Source organism: Fundulus heteroclitus, unplaced genomic scaffold, assembly GCF_011125445.2.
Source record: "Fundulus heteroclitus isolate FHET01 unplaced genomic scaffold, MU-UCD_Fhet_4.1 scaffold_79, whole genome shotgun sequence".
NCBI lineage: Eukaryota > Metazoa > Chordata > Actinopteri > Cyprinodontiformes > Fundulidae > Fundulus > Fundulus heteroclitus.
In genome coordinates this window covers 307,678-328,120 of record NW_023397241.1, presented here as the reverse complement: position 1 = coordinate 328,120, position 20,443 = coordinate 307,678, and the positions used below count along the sequence as shown (strand labels likewise).

Here is a 20,443-nt window from a genome sequence, read left to right as displayed (position 1 = left end):
GACCAATCGCTACAGTGACCCCTAGCCTCCCCGGAGGTATAATTGCATTAATAAAATCGAACGTTCTAGAAGTTCACTGATGTTTACTGAGACTATCATTCTTTAAAATGTTATTTTATCAAATAAGGTTGTGCTTAACACATACCAAATGTTCTGAATTAATTAAACTAATTTAACCTAAATTCACATTCTTTAAGATGAACTTTGGTTCTTTAACTCTGGTCTGCAGTGAACCAGGATTCACTGAATAATTCTGTTGATAATGGCTCCTATTATTGTTCACTGGAGAACCAAAGCCATAAAATGGCTTTTGTAAACATTTTCCGACTAAAAGATGTCAATTACTTTGTTTTTCATCTGTTCATAGATTGCTTTAGCAAGATTTGCAGCATGATGTATTGCTTTTCCCAATTTTTGAGAAAGATGTATGTTGTCCGTCCGTCCATCCGTTTTCTTCTGCTTATCCGGGGTCGGGTCGCGGGGGTAGAAGCGTGTCCTGGGTCTTCCCCTGGTCCTCCTCCCGGTGGGATGTGCCCAGAACACCTCACCAGCGAGGCGTCCAGGAGGCATCCTAACCAGATGGCCGAGCCACCTCAACTGGCTCCTCTTGACGTGGAGGAGCAGCGGCTCTACTCTGAGTCCTTCCCGGATGACTGAGTTCCTCACCTTTTCTCTAAGTGAGAGCCCAGACACACTATGGAGAAAACTCATTTCAGCCACTTGTATCCAGGATCTCGTTCTTTCGGTCACGACCCAAAGTTCGTGACCATAGATGAGGGTAGGAACGTAGATCGACCGGTAAATCGCCTTTTGGCTCAGCTCTCTCTTCACCACAACGGATAAGTACAGCGCCCGCTTCACAGCAGACGCCGCACCAATCCGCCTGTCGATCTCCCGCTCAATCTTCCCCTCATTCGTGAACAAGACCCCAAGATACTTGAACTCCTCCACTAGGGGCAGCACATCCTCCCCAACCCGGAGAAGGCACTCTACCCTTTTCCTGTTCAAGACCATGGTCTCGGATTTGGAGGCACTGATTTTCATCCCGGCCGCTTCACACTCGGCTGCGCACCGCTCTAGTGAGAGCTGTAGATCACGCCCTGATGAAGCCAATAGGGTCGGAACCTCTCAACCTCGCGTACAAGCTCAGGCTCCTTCCCCACCAGAGATGTGACATTCCACGTCCCAAGAGCCAGCTTTGCAGCTGAGGATCGGAACACCAAGGTCCCCGCCCTCTACTGCCACCCGTTGCACAATGCACCCGACCCCTTTGGCCCCTCCGACAGGTGGTGAGCCTATCGGAAGGGGGACCCATGTTGTCTCTTCGGGCTGAGCCCGGCTGGGCTCCATGGGTAAAGCCCGGCCATCAGACCCTCGCCAACGTGCCCCACCTCCAGGCCTCGGTCCCGGTGACCCGCGTCCGGGCGAGGGAACACGAGATCCATTAATGTTACTCATCATAAGGGGGTTTTGGGCTGCTCTTTGTCTGGTCCCTCACCTAGGACCTGTCTGCCTTGGGTGACCCTACTAGGGGCTTAAAGCCCCTGACAGCATAGCTCCTAGGATCATTGGGACACTCAAACCCCTCCACTCAAACATGCCCCACCAAGGCAAGGCAAGGCAAGGCAAATTTATTTATATAGCACAATTCAGTACAGAGACAATGCAAAGTGCTTTACATGATTAAAATATAGGAAAATAAAACAGAATAAAAGCAAGTAGGGATAGAATGTAGAAACAAAAAAGAACATTAAAAACAGTGGAACAGTTTAACTAGAACAGTCAAAGGCAATTTTAAACAAATGTGTTTTTAATCTTGATTTAAAAGAACTCAGGCTTTCCGCACTTTTACAGTTTTCTGGAAGTTTGTTCCAGATAAGTGGAGCATAGGAACTAAATGCTGCTTCTCCGTGTTTGGTTCGTGTTCTAGGTATGCAGAGCAGGCTAAAGCCAGAAGACCTTAGTGGTCTGGAGGGTTGATACACTGATAACAAGTCTGTAATGTATTTAGGTTTATAGACTAACAGAAGTATTTTAAAGTCTATTCTCTGAGATACAGGGAGCCAGTGTAATGACTTTAGAACTGAGCTTATGTTCTCTACTTTCTTAGTCTTAGTGAGGACGCGGGCAGCAGCGTTCTGGATCAGCTGTCTGATCCACTTTTTAGGCAGACCTGTGAAAACACCGTTGCAGTAATCAATTCTACTAAATATAAACACATGGATTAGTCTTTCCAGAACCTTCTGAGACATTAGTCCTTTAATCCTGGAAATGTTCCTCAGGTGATAGAAAGCCATCCTTGTAATTGTCTTTAGATGCTTTTGGAGGTTCAGGTCTGAGTCCATCATTACACCCAGAATTTTGGCCTGATCAGTGGTTCTTAGCTGAAGCGACTGAAGCTGTGAGCTAACTTTTGATCTCTCCTCTATTTGTCCAAAGATTATTACTTCAGTTTTGTTTTAATTCAATTGAAGAAAGTTTTGACACATCCAGGCATTGATTTCTTCTAGGCATTTACTCAGTGCCTGAACTGGTTCATAATCAATCAATCAATTTTATTAGTCAACTGCAATTTGCATTGCAATCGAAAATTCATTTCCAGTACAACCGTCCATCACATACACTTAACAAACATTTTGGGGGAACGATTGACTGAGGCCTTGCGTTGCCAGGAACGCAGCCAGTCAGCCGCTGCTACATGAGCGCAAGCCGTTAGGTGCGTTCCTCCAAACTGCCCCAGACCCCGCTTTACACGGGGTCCCCAGGCGCTGCCCTTGAATCTGTTGAAGAAAGATTAACACTGGTGGAGTGGAGGGAGATAAAAAGACAGGTGCTGCACAATTTGTGTTTCCACACAAAATGTTAGGCATCCGACAAAAAACCTAATTTGCACGAAAAGCACAATCAATAACGGGACACATATATGCAGAAAGGTAAACATTTGAGTACTGGTCGGGTAAAGTCATCTGTATTTGTGAGCATATGTGTGTCTGGGTGCATGTTGTGTGGAAATCTGTATATCCATGAAGGCCGTCCCTCCGGCAGGCAAGTGTCCTTGATGGAAAGTCTATCACTTCGCAGCTCCAGCTTGACACCTCCACAGATGTCAGCAAGGAAGGTGGGGGGGGGGATTTGTGCGATGTCGCCATAACAACTCAGGGAGAATTTGATAGTGGGTAGTCCGATTTGAAAAAACTGAATTTGTTATGAGAACAAGCTGACACCAACTTTTCTGTCAGCCTTAGAGTCTTTTCACCGCTGGCTCTAGGATCCAATATTCCAATAATCCAATCGATGGGCTAGTAACGTTCACACTTCCAGGTTTTATCCCATCTCACCTCTGTGTACCACAACCGCGGTCAGCTTATCAAGCCGTCCGTTTTGTTCATTCAACGACCTCGTGATCGCGTCGACTGCCGCTGGCAGTCTCATCAAGGCCATATTGACCGCCAGCAGCTTTTGAAGGTGGTGATACATTAAATATCCTCCGAGGCCAAAAACAGAGGAATCCAAGTATCGTAAATCCGAATAAGTAGACATCTTCGACGTCCTCAACAGAAAGAATTGAGAGGCGCACCGTGGACCATTTCTGCCACGGGTCCAAGATGTATCCCGCAAAAAAAGTTCCGTCGGGACAGGCACGCTCTCTGGTCCTTTGCTTTAGTCACCTGGTGACATGGTGATGTAGAGCTGTGTGTCATCTGCATAGTTATGGTAGCTGATGTTGTTGTTTCTAATGATCTGAGCTAGAGGGAGCATGTAGATATTGAAGAGGAGGGGACCCTTGGGGAACCCCACATGTGATTTTTGTCATCTTTGATGTAAAGTTACCTACTGATACAAAAAAGTCCCTGTTCTTTAAGTAGGATTTAAACCAGTTGAGAGCTGTACCAGAGAGGCCGACCCAGTTCTCCAGGCGTTCTAACAGGATGGAGTGATCCACAGTATCAAATGCTGCACTGAGATCCAATAGTACCAGCACGGTGGTTCTTCCACAGTCTGTATTTATATGGATGTCATTAAACACCTTGATAAGGGCGGTCTCTGTACTATGGTGAGCACGGAAGCCAGACTGGAAAACGTCAAAGCGGGTGGTCGTTGTTAAGAAGGTGTTTAATTGTTGAAACACAGCTTTTTTTAATAATCTTACTGATAAAGGGGAGGTTTGAGATGGGCCTGTAGTTCTGGAGTAGAAGTTTGTCTAAATTGTTCTGGGACTGGGGGAAAACACTTGACAGAAGGGACGTGTTTATTATCTGAGTCAAATCAGACGCTATGACTGGTAAAACTGTCTTAATGAAAACTGTGGGTAGAACATCAAGGCAGCAGGGGGAGGAACTTAGGTGCTGAATGATCTGCTCTAAGCTTTTGTGGTTTATTTGGCTGAAATGGGACATTTTGTCAGAAATAGTTCCAGCTGAATACAGCATTGGTTCTGGTGTTGATATGGTAGTACAAGGTCATCCTCTAATTTTTAGGATTTTCTCAGTAAAGAAGTTAGCAAATTCATTGCAGGCCCTGGTGGAGTGGAGTTCGGAAGTCACCGACACAGGAGGATTTGTTAACCTGTCGACTGTGGCAAATAAGACATGAGCATTATTAATGTTTTTCTTGATGATCTCAGAGAAGAAAGATTCCCTTGCATTTTTCAATTGTAAGTTATATCTGTAAAGTCTCTCTTTATAGATGTCATAGTGAACCTGCAGTCTGTTCTTTCTCCACCTGCGTTCAGCTTTTGGACACTCCCTTTTTTCACCTCTAACTGCTGGAGCATTTCTCCAAGGAGTTTTTTTCTTCCCAGAAAGAACTTTCACTTTAACTGGAGGAATGCAGTCAATGATGCCTGAGACTTTAGAATGAAAGTTATCTTCTAGCTCATCTACTGAGTTGCAGCCCAAAGTAGCAGAGTAAGCTTGAATAAAGGTTTCCGTGGCATTGTCCTTAAAGGTGCGTTTTCTTACGATGTCCCTTTGGCTAAATGAGTCACTGGAAATTATGCTTTCAAAGGTAACAGAAAAGTGATCAGATAGGGCAACATCAGTTACATTGACCTTAGAAATATTTAGACCTTTAGTGATGATCAAGTCTAAAATATGTCCGTGTTTGTGTGTTGGCTGTTTAACATGTTGAGTTAAACCAAAGTTTCTAAGTGTGTCACACAGTTCTTTTGCACTTCTGTCTTAAGGGTTGTCAACATGAAAGTTGAAGTCTCCCACAATAATTAAACAGTCATAATCAACACATATCACAGACAGAAGGTCACTAAAATCCTTAAAAAAGTTTGATGTGGGCTTAGGAGGCCCGTAAACATTTGGAAACATAGTTTGTACTGGGCTCTTTACCTGGAGAGCCAAATGTTCAAAAGAGTCGAATTTTCCCAAAACACCTTTTTACACTTTAGTGAATCATTAAACAATGTTGCTACTACTCCACCTTTCCTTTGCTGTCTGCTCTCACAAAGAAAATTGTAGTTTGGAGGTGTCGACTCCAACAGAATAAGTTCTTCATTAGATTCATGTAACCATGTTTCTGTTAAAACATTACATCAAGATTATTGTCAATAATGAAGTCATTATTTAAAAGGGATTTTCCTGACAGAGATCTAATGTTTAATAAACCCAGTTTATATTACTTAGTAGTTGATGATGTCTCTGTGACAGGTTGCATCTGACAGTTTATGACTTTTAAGTATTTGTTCCTGTTTATCCCTTTGTTTTTCTTATTTCTGCCACGTATCATCACAAATATTCCATAATCTCCGGCAAAAGGTCCAAGCTGATGCTGGAAGCTGTCATGTCTGATAAACGTGCCAGGGCCCAATCTGTATCACAGCGAAGTCATTTGGGGTTCCTCAGTACCAGAATTCAATTTCAATTCAATTCAATTTATTTATATAGCGCCAAATCATGAAACATGTCATCTCAAGGCACTTTACAAAATCAAGTTCAATCATATTATACAGATTGGGTGAGATTATACATGTTCTGTGATACGTAGAGGAGGATCTGAGGCTCTGAGCCCTTTGGAAAATGCTGGTTTAGTCACAGCAGAATGGCTATGTGGAGAGGATATCATCTGTAGGCCAATTTTAAATACTTTGTTCATGTTGTGAGAAAATTCCAGAAAAGGAACTTCTGGGCTTTGTGGAGAAGAAGGGGAGTTGGGTCCAGTCTGGACTGGTGTTTGTGGGGATGGAGGTTCTTGGTCCTCTCTTTGTCCTGCTGAGATATGGGATCCTGTAGCTCTGACATAGCCTATTTCTGGCCATCTTTATCTTGGCTTGTTCGGGCTGTACTGGGCTTATCATTTGTTTTGGCACTGGTTGAGCTTTGTTTTGGGACAAAGCTGACGGTGCATGGTTCACAGAATAGAAGATGTTTAAAATCAGCCGTTTTTCACCTGAACTATTTAGATGGAAACCATTGTCGCTAAACAGATGTCTCCTCTCCCAAACGATGTTAAAGTTGTCTATGAAGGTCACAGTTGTTTGTTTGCATGTTTTTTCCAGCCATTCTTTTAGCATCAGAATTATGGAAAAAATCTCATCTCCGCAATTAACGGGCGCAAGAGGGCCGCTGAGAAACACCTTGACATGAAGGCCATCAACTAAGTTCAACAGACGAATGTAATCCTCTTTCAAAACTTCTGATTTTCTTATCCGGGTGACGTTGCCCAAGGCTTCAGCTTGTATTATGAGTTTTTCCATAATACAAGGTCGGGCGTTCTTTCAACATCCTTGGAAGGATGTCTGATACATCAGACACCAGGCCACAGTTCCTATCGTTATAAATCAACACCTCTGTGTTTTTCTTGTTACAGAAATATTTAATCCCACTTACAGATCCATTGCATAATATCAGGGTCCTCGGCCCTGTGGCATGTCTTTTCTCTGATGTCTTAGAACGAAAATCGTTAACATACCTCTGATTGATGTCAAGATCCTCCTGGGTCACATTTTGGAGCGGAGCAAATCTGTTTAGTAATGGAATTCCAACATTTCCAGCAGGCTTACTCCTATCATTTGTTTTGAGAACAGCCCGTTGTTGTTTCACTTGTCTTGGGACATCTCTCTGTAGTCTCGGCCAGTTTTCTTTGTCTAGGAGTGGGTTTCGTTGATCCTTTGGTCTTGCACCCAGAGTGGTCCAGGGATTCTCATTTTCCTCAGGGAACTGTTTGTTCGCTGAGTCGCTGGGCTGGTAGTCACCGCTCGGAATCACAGGCAGGGTTGTTTCATTTACATCATTAGTCATCATTATTGTTTACATCATAATTCACTTCGAGTCGACAGATTTTCAGTTCCATAACGGCTATCTTCTGTAAAAGCTTGTCAAAATCCATTGTGGTGAAGGTAGGCATCTTTTCAAAATCAAAATAAAAAAAAAAGTAAAAGAAAATGAATAAAATACCTAAATCCAACTTTCTGTGGTTTTGGTTAAGAGATAAAAAGGAGATAAAAAGTAAGAGGCAGGAAAATGCAAGCAAGCAGGGAGCAGAGAAAAAAGCGTCCGAACAGGCAGAGAGGCGGAGAACAACTCCAGATGTATGTTGTCAGCAAACTATTTGAATAACATCTAGATTCTACCGGCCTGCCTTGGGTATGTTATTTAAGGTTAACTGAACTTGCGGGGGCAATTACTTTTTTTCTTTGAATAGTTTCAATTAACTTTTAAATTCTAGGGGTTTGACAGAAAAGTAACAACAAAAATCCAAAAAGTGACAGTAGCATGGTGGTATGGCTGGGTGCCCAACAAAGGAAGACCCGATATATTATATATTACCATTATGATGCCACTGTAAAACAGGATTTTCTAAATGTTCTGCATATCAGAAACATTCAAACAATAGCTAAGGTCATAGAAATCATGTGTGGTCTTAATCTGTTGTGAGATGGGGACATACAAAAAGCATAAGGACTCAGGAGTAATCAGAAAAACACTTACGATCCCCCTGGCATTTAAGAGGCCCAACAGTCAGTTTGCCCTCAGATCCGGCTCTGCTTGTATCACCAACCACAACCTTATTCACCGGCAAATGGTCTTTATACACTAACAGGCCTGCATCCTCTTTCCTGTCACACAAAATATATGAAACAGACAAAATGTTTGTTCAAAACAAGCAAAACATCCAAAATAAGCAAACAAAAACTCGGACGTAGCACCAGAAACCAGAAATTACAAAGAAAAATTAATTATGAGTTATTCCAAATTTGTCTATTGAAACTTTTAAAGAGTGCAAAACTATAGCTTTGCTTCCTCTATTATTAAGAAGGGTGAAATTCAAAACTCCTAAGACTGTGTCCCATCTGGCAGCATGGCATTAAGAATTGCTGTCTTAATGCCAAAGAGAGCGCAAAAGATTTTACTTTCATAACTGGAGCACTGCAGCTTTCGATATAGTGCTCCATTTTTTTCATTAGATTTTATTCAGGGACTATTTCATGTTCAACGGACACAAAAAGGGCAAAAAAAGATGAGGCAAAATTCTAAAAAGGGAGAAAAGGTGAAAAAATAGAAAAGCGGAAAAGGAGAGAACAAGATAATATCCTCAGAGTCAGTTTCTACACCTGTAAAGAGAGATATAAAAAGAAAAGCAAAACAAACGGATAAAGTATCACAAGTACAAACAACCAACGCCTAGATAACATCACTGAGAAATACACAGTATTTAATACGAGGTGTATAAAGTGGCAGCTAAATTAATAATAGGGGTTTCCTGTATAAAAGTGAGTCTGTAAGCACCTGAATCCAAGCACCTGTAGGTGTTTGTGAGAGTGCAATTGTATATGTAAGGTTTATCCATAAGAAAAATGCTCAAAAGTGATTGTGAGGAGCCAACTATGTGTTAAAAGTCAGTGTGTTGATTTAGCACTACATTACTCATGATGCACCTGTTTGTTTTGTAGTTACACTTTCTGTTTTCGGTGTGTCTCAGAGAAGTAAGAGTGCTACCTACAGTGCAGCACCTGCCATAATCTGCTAATCCTTGGTTGGTCTTGTATGCATGTGCTTGTGCGTTCTTACAATGTAAGTATAGTTTCTTGCTTGAAAGTTGTGTTTATTTTCAGTTATCAACCTGAGTGGTGTAGGTATCTTCATGTTTATCTGCTACTACAGAGCCTGAGACGGCGCTCAACATGCGCTCTGGAAATAGCCATTCAATACTTGTTATTCCAGACAAATATGTTTGTGAATATAAGTGTGATGTGATATTACTGTAACTGCCACACCTCCATTTCTACATGTTTTATGTGTATTTGTAGGTTAGCTTTGTGAAGCACTAGAGGGCACTGTGGTTTCAGAATAGGCTTGTGCTGGACAGAGATAAGTCAAGAGGAAGGGATCTGAGGGAGGAAAAAGCAGAAAGAAAAGGGTATGGACACAAATGTTTAAGAAAAGATGCAAAACCAAGAAGAAAATTAGTATTTTCCTAATTCCTTACCTGCTACTCAGCCAATGAGTTATTTTGTATGGTTTGATGTTGTAGAGGTAGTTTTTATTTGCTGATTGTCCTTATTGGTACATCCTTGCCAGTCAGGCTTCCGGTTGAGTGGACGCTGGCACGATTTATGGTGCTGCTACTCCCTGACAGCTGTAGTCTACTCTGTTGATCCAACTTTTGTGAATAATTTCACGGACTAAATGAACAATCCTCCACAACCCAACGCTGGGAGCTACCCTGAAACTTTGTTATTATTATGCAGCGTTCCTCCTGCTTCATCAAGTTTCTCCGTGCAAAACTGTAAGCTTACCTGCCTCTCTATCCAGCCCCTCGACCCTCCAGTCCAGTTGCTGCTGCTAATGATGTGGACTCCACAGATTTTCACCTGCACCGTAATAACAGAGTTCCCCCGCATCCGCTTACTTCTTACTGAGCCTCCGCCGGCATCTTTACACTTCAACCCTGATATTGCTCTCCTACCCCGCCGGAAATACACACACCGTGGATCTTGCCGACTCTTCCATCCCAGCGACTCCAAATCTGTTAAATCCTACTGGTCCACAACTCGCCGCTCTCAATGGAAACCCCATCGGACAGTGGACCACAGCATGCTAGCCAGCCTAGCTAGGTCGGCTAAGCCTCCAGTCAAACCCCAAAATATCACCCTCAACTTTGGTCTCCTCAATATCCGTTCACTTACTAACAAGGGTCATCTCCTCCAAGATATCCTTGTTGACCGTGAACTGGACTTTCTGATTCTAACGGAAACTTGGCAACAGCCTAATAACTATTCACAGCTAAATGGCTCCCCTTTGTTTACCTTTGCCAGCCCCGTGTGACGCACGAGGAAGTGGTTGCGCGGTACTCTACAACAAGACATGGAAATGCTGCCCATCACTGTGCCTTTGAATGCCTGTCCTGTAAACTCTCTGGCCCTACACCCACCATTGTTGCGGCTGTCTGTCGTCCCCCCAAGCCACATGGTGACTTTTTAAATGAACTAACTGATCTCCTCACCCTCCTCTTCTCTCTCTCACCCAATGTAATATTGGTGGGGGATTTTAATATTCACATGGAAAATTTTAACCTTCTTCCTTCCCAGAGATTTCTTATCTTGTCTGGACAAGTTTGGTTTTGATCAGTTTTCAAATTTTCCCACACACTCTAAAGGTCATTAGTATCAACTTAATTTGTTGCTCTGGTCTCACCCCCTCTAACTGTTAAGCTGAGGACCTTCACATATCTAAAAATTTCCTCCTCTCATTTAACATTTCCCCTCGTTCTTCACAGCAAAGACCCCATGGCTCCTTTCATTCCGGAACATTAAGAACATTAACTTGGACACTCTCTCTTCACACATCCTAAGAACTTTAATCCTGGATCCTTCTTCCTCACCGGATGAACTGACATCTCAATACAATAACTGCTTAAATGACATTTTGAACCTCCTTGCTCCAACAAAATCCCGGACCGTTACCTTTTCCCACTCTGCCCCCTGGTTTACCCCTGAACTCCGGACCATGAAAGCTAAGTGCCGTCAACTTGAAAGACTTAAAAAGAAAACCAGTTTAACAATTCATAGTGAAATGTATATAACTCATATAACACAATACAAAGAATTAATCTCTAAAACTAAATCCACATACTATTCCAACCTGATTTGCTCACATGAAGGTAATTCTCAGACTCTGTTTTTGGTGTTCAACAACATTTTTAAATCCCCAGCTTCTCCCCCCCCCCCACCCCCCCCACCCCCCACCTACGTATGCTCAACTGAGTTGAGCATACGTAGAGTTGTGAAGTTGATCCCATTCCGTCAGCCCTGGTCAAATCCTGCCTTCAATCTCTCCTCCCAGGATTGACACCCAGCTCTATCTTTCCTGTAAACCAAATTCTTCACTCCACTTAATTTATTAATCTCCTGCTGTTCTGAAATAAAATCTTGGTTCACCTCCAACTTTCTTAAACTGAATAATAACAAGACCGAAATCCTCCTAATGGGAATCAAATCTACATTATCTAAAGCTGACAGTTTCTCTGTTTCATTTGACAACTCTGTAATCTCCTCCTCACCTCAGGTCAAGAGCCTGGGTGTCATCCTTGATAGTACGTTGTCCTTCTTCTCTTACATTAACAACCTTACCCGCTCTGCTTACTTTCACTTACGCAATATCAACCACCTTCGCCCCTCTCTCTCCCCTGGTTCCACCTGCACTCTCGTTCATAGTCTGGTCACTTCCTGCATCGATTACTGTAATTCTCTTCTTTTTGGTCTTCCTCAAAAATCCCTTCACAAGCTTCAGGCAGTGCAAAACTCAGCAGCTCGCATCATTTCTAGAACCCCCTCTTTTCATCACATCACCCCAGTCCTGCAGCAGCTCCACTGGCTACCTGTCAAGTTCAGAATTAAAGTTCAAAATCCTCCTACTTACTTTTAAAGTTATTCACAATCTCTCCCCTCCATATCTATCTCATTTAATTATAATTTCTATTGCTTCTCGCATTGTTAGATCCTCTTCTACCACTCATCTCGTTGTTCCTTCCGCCCGTTTTAGCACCATGGGGAGCAGAGCTTTTTTTTGGTCTGCGCCCTAACTCTGGAATTCACTCCCCCCCTGACATCTGCAATGCTGAGTCTTTACCCTTGTTCAAATCAAAACTCAAAACCCACATGTTCAAGATTGCCTTTTCATTATGATTTTCTGTTACTTTTCTATATGCAGTTTGGGTTTCTTTTAATTATGACGATGTTGCTTTTTCCACTTATTGTTTTTACCTGTATAGTGTCTTTGAGTGTTTTTAAAGGTGCTTGAAATAAAATGTATTATTATTATTATTATTTTTAATCAAGCTAATTGTTGTATTGCCTGTGTTTTTAGATTCCATGGTGTGTTTGAATCTATACCAACATAGATTCAATAAATTCATCAGTTAAGAAAGCTACCTGGGTCTGTCAGTAACTGGAGAAATTACAGTGAAAACTCAGACTGATCTGTGTGGGTGGAGAGCACATGTGGGGTGGCATGACTGAAGGAGCAGCAGCCTCATCAGAGCCTGATCAGCACATGCACAGTGTGGAGCTGTGAAGGGACACTTAAGCCAGAAGCACATGGGACCAAAGGCACGTGGTTGCGGAGCAACATTTAAGACAAGGCCATGAGTAGCTTGGACACTCAGAAATTAAGAGTTTGTCTAAGTAAAGGGTCCAAGTAAAAAGGTTGATTAATTGAACTGTAGATAAAAGAAGGTACCTGGTTTCTGTTTTCCAGCTAATCCCAAGTTTTAAGTTTAAAGGTACATACTGTAAATTTAGGTACCAATATTCATGTTTAGACTTTGATAACAGTCAAATTAATGCTGTACACTGATGAATAGTTCGAAATGTGATTCAGTCACATTTGGAAAATATTTTGGGAAAATTTAAGTTGACAACAGATCTTAGTTATTCTTTATTAAGCTAATAATGTATATTATAGCTTATATTCTACATTTTATTACAACCTTTTACAAGACATTTATATTTTCAAGTACCTTATCTGGAGTTTGAAGATAACTTTTAGTTTACATTGGATGTAATTCACGTTAGTGACAAGGTAAGTTACAAACCACTATTCTGACTGTGCCAGGTGACTTATCAGTTGAGACTGAAGTTAGTCCACACCCTCAGTTGCAGTCTGAAGAACAAGCTACTGCCCATAATGAACAGCAAAAGCAAATACAATTAAGGAGAAGTCAAAGACTTAAAACACTCACAGAGAAAATAAGAGAAATACATGAAGAGAGGATTAATATGAAAAGTGGAGAACACATGCAAAATAATCCAAGCAACCTCTCAATTATACACAAAAGATCTATGTGTGGTGATCTCAAACTTCATTGTAAACAAAGTGACTGGTCGATTGGATGGAAAAGAAGAAGAGGAACGAGATTGGCCAGATGCAGGTGTGTTCTTTCAGATAACAAATAGCAAGTTGATCTTCATTAACACAAGTAGGAAAATGTCTTAGCATTCAAGCAGATCCTCTGTTAAACATCAGGAAGCACAAGCAGCTGCAAGTCAAGCTGTTCTTATAGTATTACAATAGCAAGAAAGGGAACAGCAAGAAATTTCTATACTTGAACCAGAAGTCAGAGAAAAAGTTGTAGAATGAGAAGCACTGTTCAGAAAATGTGTTCAGAGAGAGAAGCAGAGGAAATCAGGCTGAGGATGCAACGGGAAGCAGATAAAGATAAGTTAAAGGCTCAGCAAGAGGAAGAGTATGCAGATCTGAAGAGAGCTCTAGAAGTAAAGAAAAGAAAAGAAAGATTCAACACCTGGAAAAGGTTAAAGATCTTAAAGCAGCACAAGCGAAACTGCAGGTGTTTGACCAGACAAGTGTTAAAGAAGGGAACAAAGTAGATGTAACAAAGATCACTACAGATACACTTGTAAGTTTCCCATCTCTGCTTGAACAAGTTTTATCACAAGTTATTGCCACACCTCTAAGTGATCTTGTGAAGCGCAAGCCACATTCCAGTTCCTGAAGCTGCAGGGGGGATCTTTAGTGGGGATCCCATAAGATACAATACTGGAAACACTCATTTGAAATCCTGACTGACTACAAGAACATCCTGGAAAAGGAGAAAATATTCTACCAAGCTAAGAGTGCACTAGAAGCAGTTTTATATCTGAAAAGTGATCCATACTCCTCCAGTCCTATTAATCTGGTGATAGTCTGGTTGGGCTGTGTTAAGTACATCAGCACATCATCCACGACCAGGGCCAATTTATGTTCCCCTGATGTCATGTTAACCCCTTTAATATTGTATCTTTGTCTAATCCATTGAGCCAGAGGCTCTAGAAACAGGGTGAACAACAGTGGGGAAGCACCATATCCATGTGTTCCTCTCTGTAAGGTAAAAACATTTGTCAAATTTCCATTTACTTTAAACCTTGCCATTGGTTTGCTGCGCAGTGCAGCAAAAGTGCCAACTATGGTGGGATGAAAGCCAAATTTTGTTTATTTACAAAGACCCAGCATACTAAATCAGATGCTTTTTCAACATCCAGGCTCAAGAACAAAGTCTCCAGATGATATTGTTTAGTGTACTTCATAATGTGTAAGGTCTTTCAAATATTGTCTAGTGTTTGCCTCTGTATAATAAAGCCTGTGGTATTTTTTTAATATGATCTGGGAGTATTGTTTCCAGGTTGTCAGACTAAATAGAATCAACAATTTGTAGTCTATTGGCCGGTAATCAGTGCATTCTAATATTTAGTTGTTTTCCTTTGGGATTATAATAATGATTGCCTCATTCCAAGAATGGAGAATTATTTTATTTCGCCATTAGCAATTTAAAAGCTTTTATTAGTGCTTTTGTGGTTATGAAGTCCTTTGAGTGCCTTGTGCTTTCACACCTGAACGAAATCACTGACCCGCTCCTGGACCCCTTACAGTTTGCCTACAGAGCCAACAGGTCTGCAGACGACGCTGTCAACTTGGCACTTCACTACATCCTCCAGTACCTGGATTCCACAGTTACCTATGCCAGGATCCTGTTTGTAGATGTCAGTTCTGCCTTCAACACAATCATCCCAGCTCTGCTTCAGGAGAAGTTCTCCCAGCTGAATGTGCCCAACTCCACCTGCAGGTGGATTACAGACTTCCTGTCTGACAGAAAGCAGCACGTGAAGCTGGGAAAACATGACTCTGACTCACAGCTCATCAGCACTGGTTCCCCCCAGGGCTGTGTTCTTTCTCCTCTGCTCTTCTCCCTGTACACCAACAGCTGCACCTCCAGTCATTGCCGTCTGTCAAGCTTCTGAAGTTCACGGACGACACCACTCTAATCGGACTTATCTCTGATGGTGATGAGTCCGCCCACAGGTGGGAGGCTGACCATCTGGTGACCTGGTGCAGGGAGAACAACCTGGAGCTCAACGCTGTAAAAACATTGGAGATGGTTGTGGACTTCAGGAAGAACTCAGCCCCAGCTACCCCCATCAACCTCTGTGACTCCACCATTGACACGGTGGAGTCTTTCCGCTTCCTGGGAACTATCATCTCCCAGGATCTAAAGTGGGAGCTGAACATCAACTCCCTCACCAAGAAAGCCCAGCAGAGGATGGACTTCCTGAAGAAGGCAGCTGAAGAAATTCAACCTGCCAAGGACAATGATGGTGCAGTTCTACTCCTTCCTCATTGAGTCCATCCTAACCTCCTCCATCACCATCTGGTACGCTGGTGCCACCGCTAAGGACCAGAGCAGACTGCAGCGTGTCATCCGGTCTGCAGTAAAGGTGATTGGCTGCAATCTTCCATCTCTCCAGGACCTGTACGCCTCCAGGACTCTCCTTGTGGCTGATCCCTCGCACCCCAGTCACAGACTATTTCAGTCACTTCCCTCTGGCTGGAGGCTGTGGTCCATCAGGACCAAAACCTTACACTGCATAAACAGTTTCTTACCATTTGCCACCAGCCTTATCAACAAGGCCCAGAGCCACCCTTGACAATTGACACTGCCTCTCTCCCTCCCCCGTTCAGGACCTACAAGCTACACCAACGTAGCATCTCCAGACATTCTGCGTTACATTAACGTACAGTCTACCATGTATATATCTTTCTGTATATATATCCATTTTGTCTGCACCATCAACAACAATTAAAATTCCTTGTAAATGCAAATCTACTTGGCAATAAACTTGATTCTGATTCTAATTCTGATCATGCATATTTTTGTACCATTCTGAATTAAATCCATCTGCACCAGGGGATCTGTGTCTGACATGTAACATTTCACCTTCCCCCTCAGTTTGCTTAATGGGTTACTTGGGTGATAGCACTTTGGGGGGTAAAATTGGTTTGCATAGCTTTCACTACTTTATATATCACCAAGAAAACTATACTCATAAATTGGAAAAGCAAAAGGATTCTCTGTATTAATCAGTATAGACATCTTATGTTGGATTCTTTTGTCTTGAGACAGCATCTGCATCCAGTTCAGATCAATCTCTCTGGGCTCCTTTAATCGGCTCCATCTCCTAGTGGCGGTGGTGGTCCATTGGATTTGTCATGTGGGGCATTGTGGCTGATATAAAGAGGTGTTTGGGTCTTAGGGGTCTGGTGAGTCCCCAGGGTGGGGCAACTGATGGGTCTGGCACGGGGATCTGCAGGACCCGCTGGGGTGGTGCTTTGGGGATCTCCAGGATGGCCTCTGGGGACTGCTTGCAATGCTCTTTGGGTGGTCTGTGCCAGTAGATGTGGGTTACTGCCCTAGTAGCTGTGCTGCTCCTGGGTGAGTCTGAGGCTTGGGGTTCCTGGGGTGTGTTTTCCTTGGGCAGGTGTCCTGGTGGGGCCTTGGGCCCTGGAGAGTATGTCGCTGGAGGTTTGGGTCCGTATATGCTCAGGTTTCTGGCCCTACCTAGGGCCTCTGATGCGCTGGTGGGCCTTGTTTGGTACTTAACATCTCATAGCAGATGCTTTCCCCTTCAGGAAGTGCATTCTGCTGGTGGGGGGTGGCCAGGAAGGGTGTGGAGTGTGCCCAGCCTGGGTGTCTATTGTCTTATGTGATCTGGTATATCAGACCAGAACACTACTTCTAATGTGAGACATTAGAAGATATAAATAAAGTAGGGTTCTGTTTAATCAGACATTTGAAAGTGGTAAAAAAAAACAACTAAATATTTGATTGAGGGACTTTGAAATGCTGGGATAGACTCCATCGAGAAAATCGAACAAGACAGGACAGAAGTAATACCAAATGAGCAACAAATGCAACACATACATGATGTTGTTCTGTTGCTGTACTTACCAGGTTCGTAGGTCAGCATCACAGTTACAGTAATGTTTGGAAGAAGTACAGTTGTTTTCAATACCGCAGGCACACTTCTGTATCCCAGGTCCTGAGCCGCCCCAGTAGAAATGTCTTTTGTTGTCTCTTCCCACCCACCAGGTAAATGGAGAGCCATCTAGAAGTCAAACCAACAAAGATTATGGAGTTACCTTTTAAGTTATTGGACTAAAAGTTTGGGGTGAAGTTTGGCTATCTCCATGGTTACAAGATTAAAATCACATTCAGGGAATATAGAGCATATCACAAAGAAGCATAAGGATATACTGCTCTGTTAGATAGTGCCTTTTTGCACCAACAAACGCTTTGATGAGGATTCCACACTGATCTTGTCAGGATCCCCAGGGGTGTGCTTACTTACGGTAGCTCCCAGGGGATCCTGCAGTCTATACATTTTACTACTCTTATAATATTTTATGTTCATCCTAGATCTTTGTGATGTCAACTGTTTAGTTACTGTTCAGCATTTAGGTTTATTGTATTATTTCCAGGTATTGGTTTGATGAGTTCATGTCTGTTTAGCTATGTTCTTTATTATTTCTGTAGTTTTGTTATAGCTGTTCCTTTTTAGTTTAGTTAGATACTTGCCATACCTGGCCAAGATCTTGTCCCCTGCTAGGTTCTGATTATTCCCTACACATGCCAGCTCAATACTTCTCCTTTCCTTCAGCCTATTGTATTGCTAAGCTCACCTGTGCATAATTATCTACCCATTGTTTCCCTCTGCCTCTTCCCCTTTTAAGTTCAGCACACTCTGTCAGACACTTTGTCAGGTCTTCCATCTTCCGTCATGCTACCCGTCACAATACCCTGTCTTGATGTTTATCCTGCTATGACTGCGTTCCTGTAAACCTGTTTCTTTTACTTAATAAATCTTCCTCTATTAATATTGCGCCTCCCGAACACTTGTCTTTGCTTTGATCCGGGTCCTGAAAACCTGACAAATCTCATTTAGAATTTCAAGAAGCTATGGGGCTTGAAGGGGCACGTGACTTTGCAATGCATTGTGGTATGTGTTTGACATTTTCTACAGCATTTTTACATTGTTGATCAGGTTACCGTGCTGTGAGAGATAGAGACACAAAGTGCTTAAAAAATGGACGGTACTAAAGAGAAAGGTGATGGACTGTACTGAGACAAGCTAGACTCTGATCTGAAGGTTTGCTATCTTGAAAAAATATCTAGGATCGGTGGGATTGATCCATATGAACATAATATATGGACAAAGGATTTACATGACCTGCAGTCACTGTCAGAAGCTGAGCTTGTTTTCTATCTTGTCAAAGGAGTTAGTTTTTATAGTGGGGAAGGATTCAGAAATCCTAAGTCTTTAAGGGCTCATGGCAACTTTGGATGGGTCCAGGATCTCCGACTTTTTCGTGTGAAACAGAAAACTGTTGGCATTTCAGTGGACAGTCTTCTGCATTGTCGATGGCTTTGCAGCAATCCCTCATGCTGAGCATGCATGAAGTGACAGTGGAGAGGAAAACTCCCATAAACAGGGAGGAAAACCTCCAGCAGAACCAAGTTCAGTGTGAACCATCATCTGCCTCAACCGACTGGGGTTAGAGAAGACAGAGCAGAGACGCAAAAAGCACTGAATCACACATTGATCCAGAAATCCTTTCTATGTTATATGGTAATAGCGGATGATCTGTTTCTCCTGGATGATGTCACAGCTAACAGAACGCCAGACTAGGTGTACCTACTACAAGAGAACAAAAAGTTGAAAATTTAAATAACAATAAACAATTCAAATTGGAGAATAGTAAGTTTTTGAGAGTTGGAACCTAAGGCCTCCTCCTCCAACCTTAAACAGAGGAGGAGGCCTTAGGTTCCAACTCTCAAAAACTTACAATCCAGCTATAGGAATAATTCTGGTCAGTAATTACCTCAATTCTCACACCTATACGGGTGATCAAAACTTTGTTTCTTTAAGCCAGGCCAATAACAACCCTAATGACTCCTCGTTACAGAGAAGTGAACCAGTTTCGGTCCAATCTGCTGGCTTAAAGACTTTAGCGACTGCCCATTACTAAGGGGGTGGACCTGTTTCAGTTGAATTTGCATGTTATCTAAGCCATTAAAAGGCCTTTGTTGGCAGTAGTATAAAGCTTGGTACTGCACATTACTCCAGACTTTTTGAATTGAGAAAGCTTCCTGGAGAGGAAGCGAAACATCTTCAACTACGGAAAACACGTCCAGTTGCTTTGTTTTTTACTTTTTTTGGAGTTAGTGGGTTAAAACTGAAAATGTAACACTTGTTAGTGCTATCATAAGGGATTGCTATGTCGGTTAAAACTTGATTGATCACTCAATATAACATGTTCTGGGAAAGTAAACGGCTCTTATCTTAATGTTATTAGATTGTCGCATGTCTGTCTGCTTAAACCAAAACTCTACCCTCCTGAGTCCATCACAGCTGTCTACTAGTTCGTCTTTTTTGTTTTTGTTTTTTCGTAGCTAGACCCGCATGAATTGATCATATAAGCGGATTTCACGTGTGATCAAATGAACACTGAATAAAGGTGCAGATAAAATTATCAGATATAATAAGATTTTAATTCAACCAAGAACCAAATATAGATATTAACCATATTAAGAAAACGAAATATGTTGCTTTAAAAAATAGAACAATGTATTAACAGTTTAAAAAATCTATTTAATTTTATTAGAATGTGATGTTTAAAAATATTTAGACTTCGCAACGCTGGAGGTTAAAAGTTTTATTGATTTCAAGCAATCTCCCGACGCAGGGGATTCAAATTCTGGCGGAGATAAGTCGTTTGGCACGACACCTGTGTTATCCTACCGCAGCAGGTCTTGGTGATCCGTCCGTCCGTCTTCTTTCGCTTATCCGGGGTCGGGTCGCGGGGGTAGCAGCTTCAGTAGGGAGGCCAAGACGTCCCAAGGCGTTCCCAGGCCAGCCGGGAGACATAGTCCCTCCAGCGTGTCCTGGGTCTTCCCCTGGGCCTCCTCCTGGTGGGACGTGCCCGGAACACCTCACCAGGGAGGCGTCCAGGAGGCATCCTGACCAGATGCCCGAGCCACCTCAACTGGCTCCTCTCGACGTGGAGGAGCAGCGGCTCTACTCTGAGTCCTCCCCGGATGACTGAGCTCCTCACCCTATCTCTAAGGGAGAGCCCAGACACAATACGGAGAAAACTCATTTCAG

The 20,443-nt window shown here is 42.6% G+C and overlaps 1 protein-coding gene across 5 annotated transcripts in view; it reads right to left on the bottom strand.

The window, feature by feature from the left end:
- The window catches only part of LOC105920987 (contactin-associated protein-like 2), a 208,744-nt gene that overhangs the window by 119,819 nt on the left and 68,482 nt on the right, over window positions 1-20,443 (bottom strand). For all 5 annotated transcript variants that reach the window (XM_036134290.1, XM_036134289.1, XM_036134287.1 and 2 more), the window contains 2 exons: window positions 17,230-17,386; window positions 7,941-8,068 (listed from right to left, as the gene is read on the bottom strand). In XM_036134290.1, coding sequence (XP_035990183.1) covers window positions 7,941-8,068; window positions 17,230-17,386 — 285 coding nt within the window. The remainder of the gene's footprint in view (window positions 1-7,940; window positions 8,069-17,229; window positions 17,387-20,443) is intronic.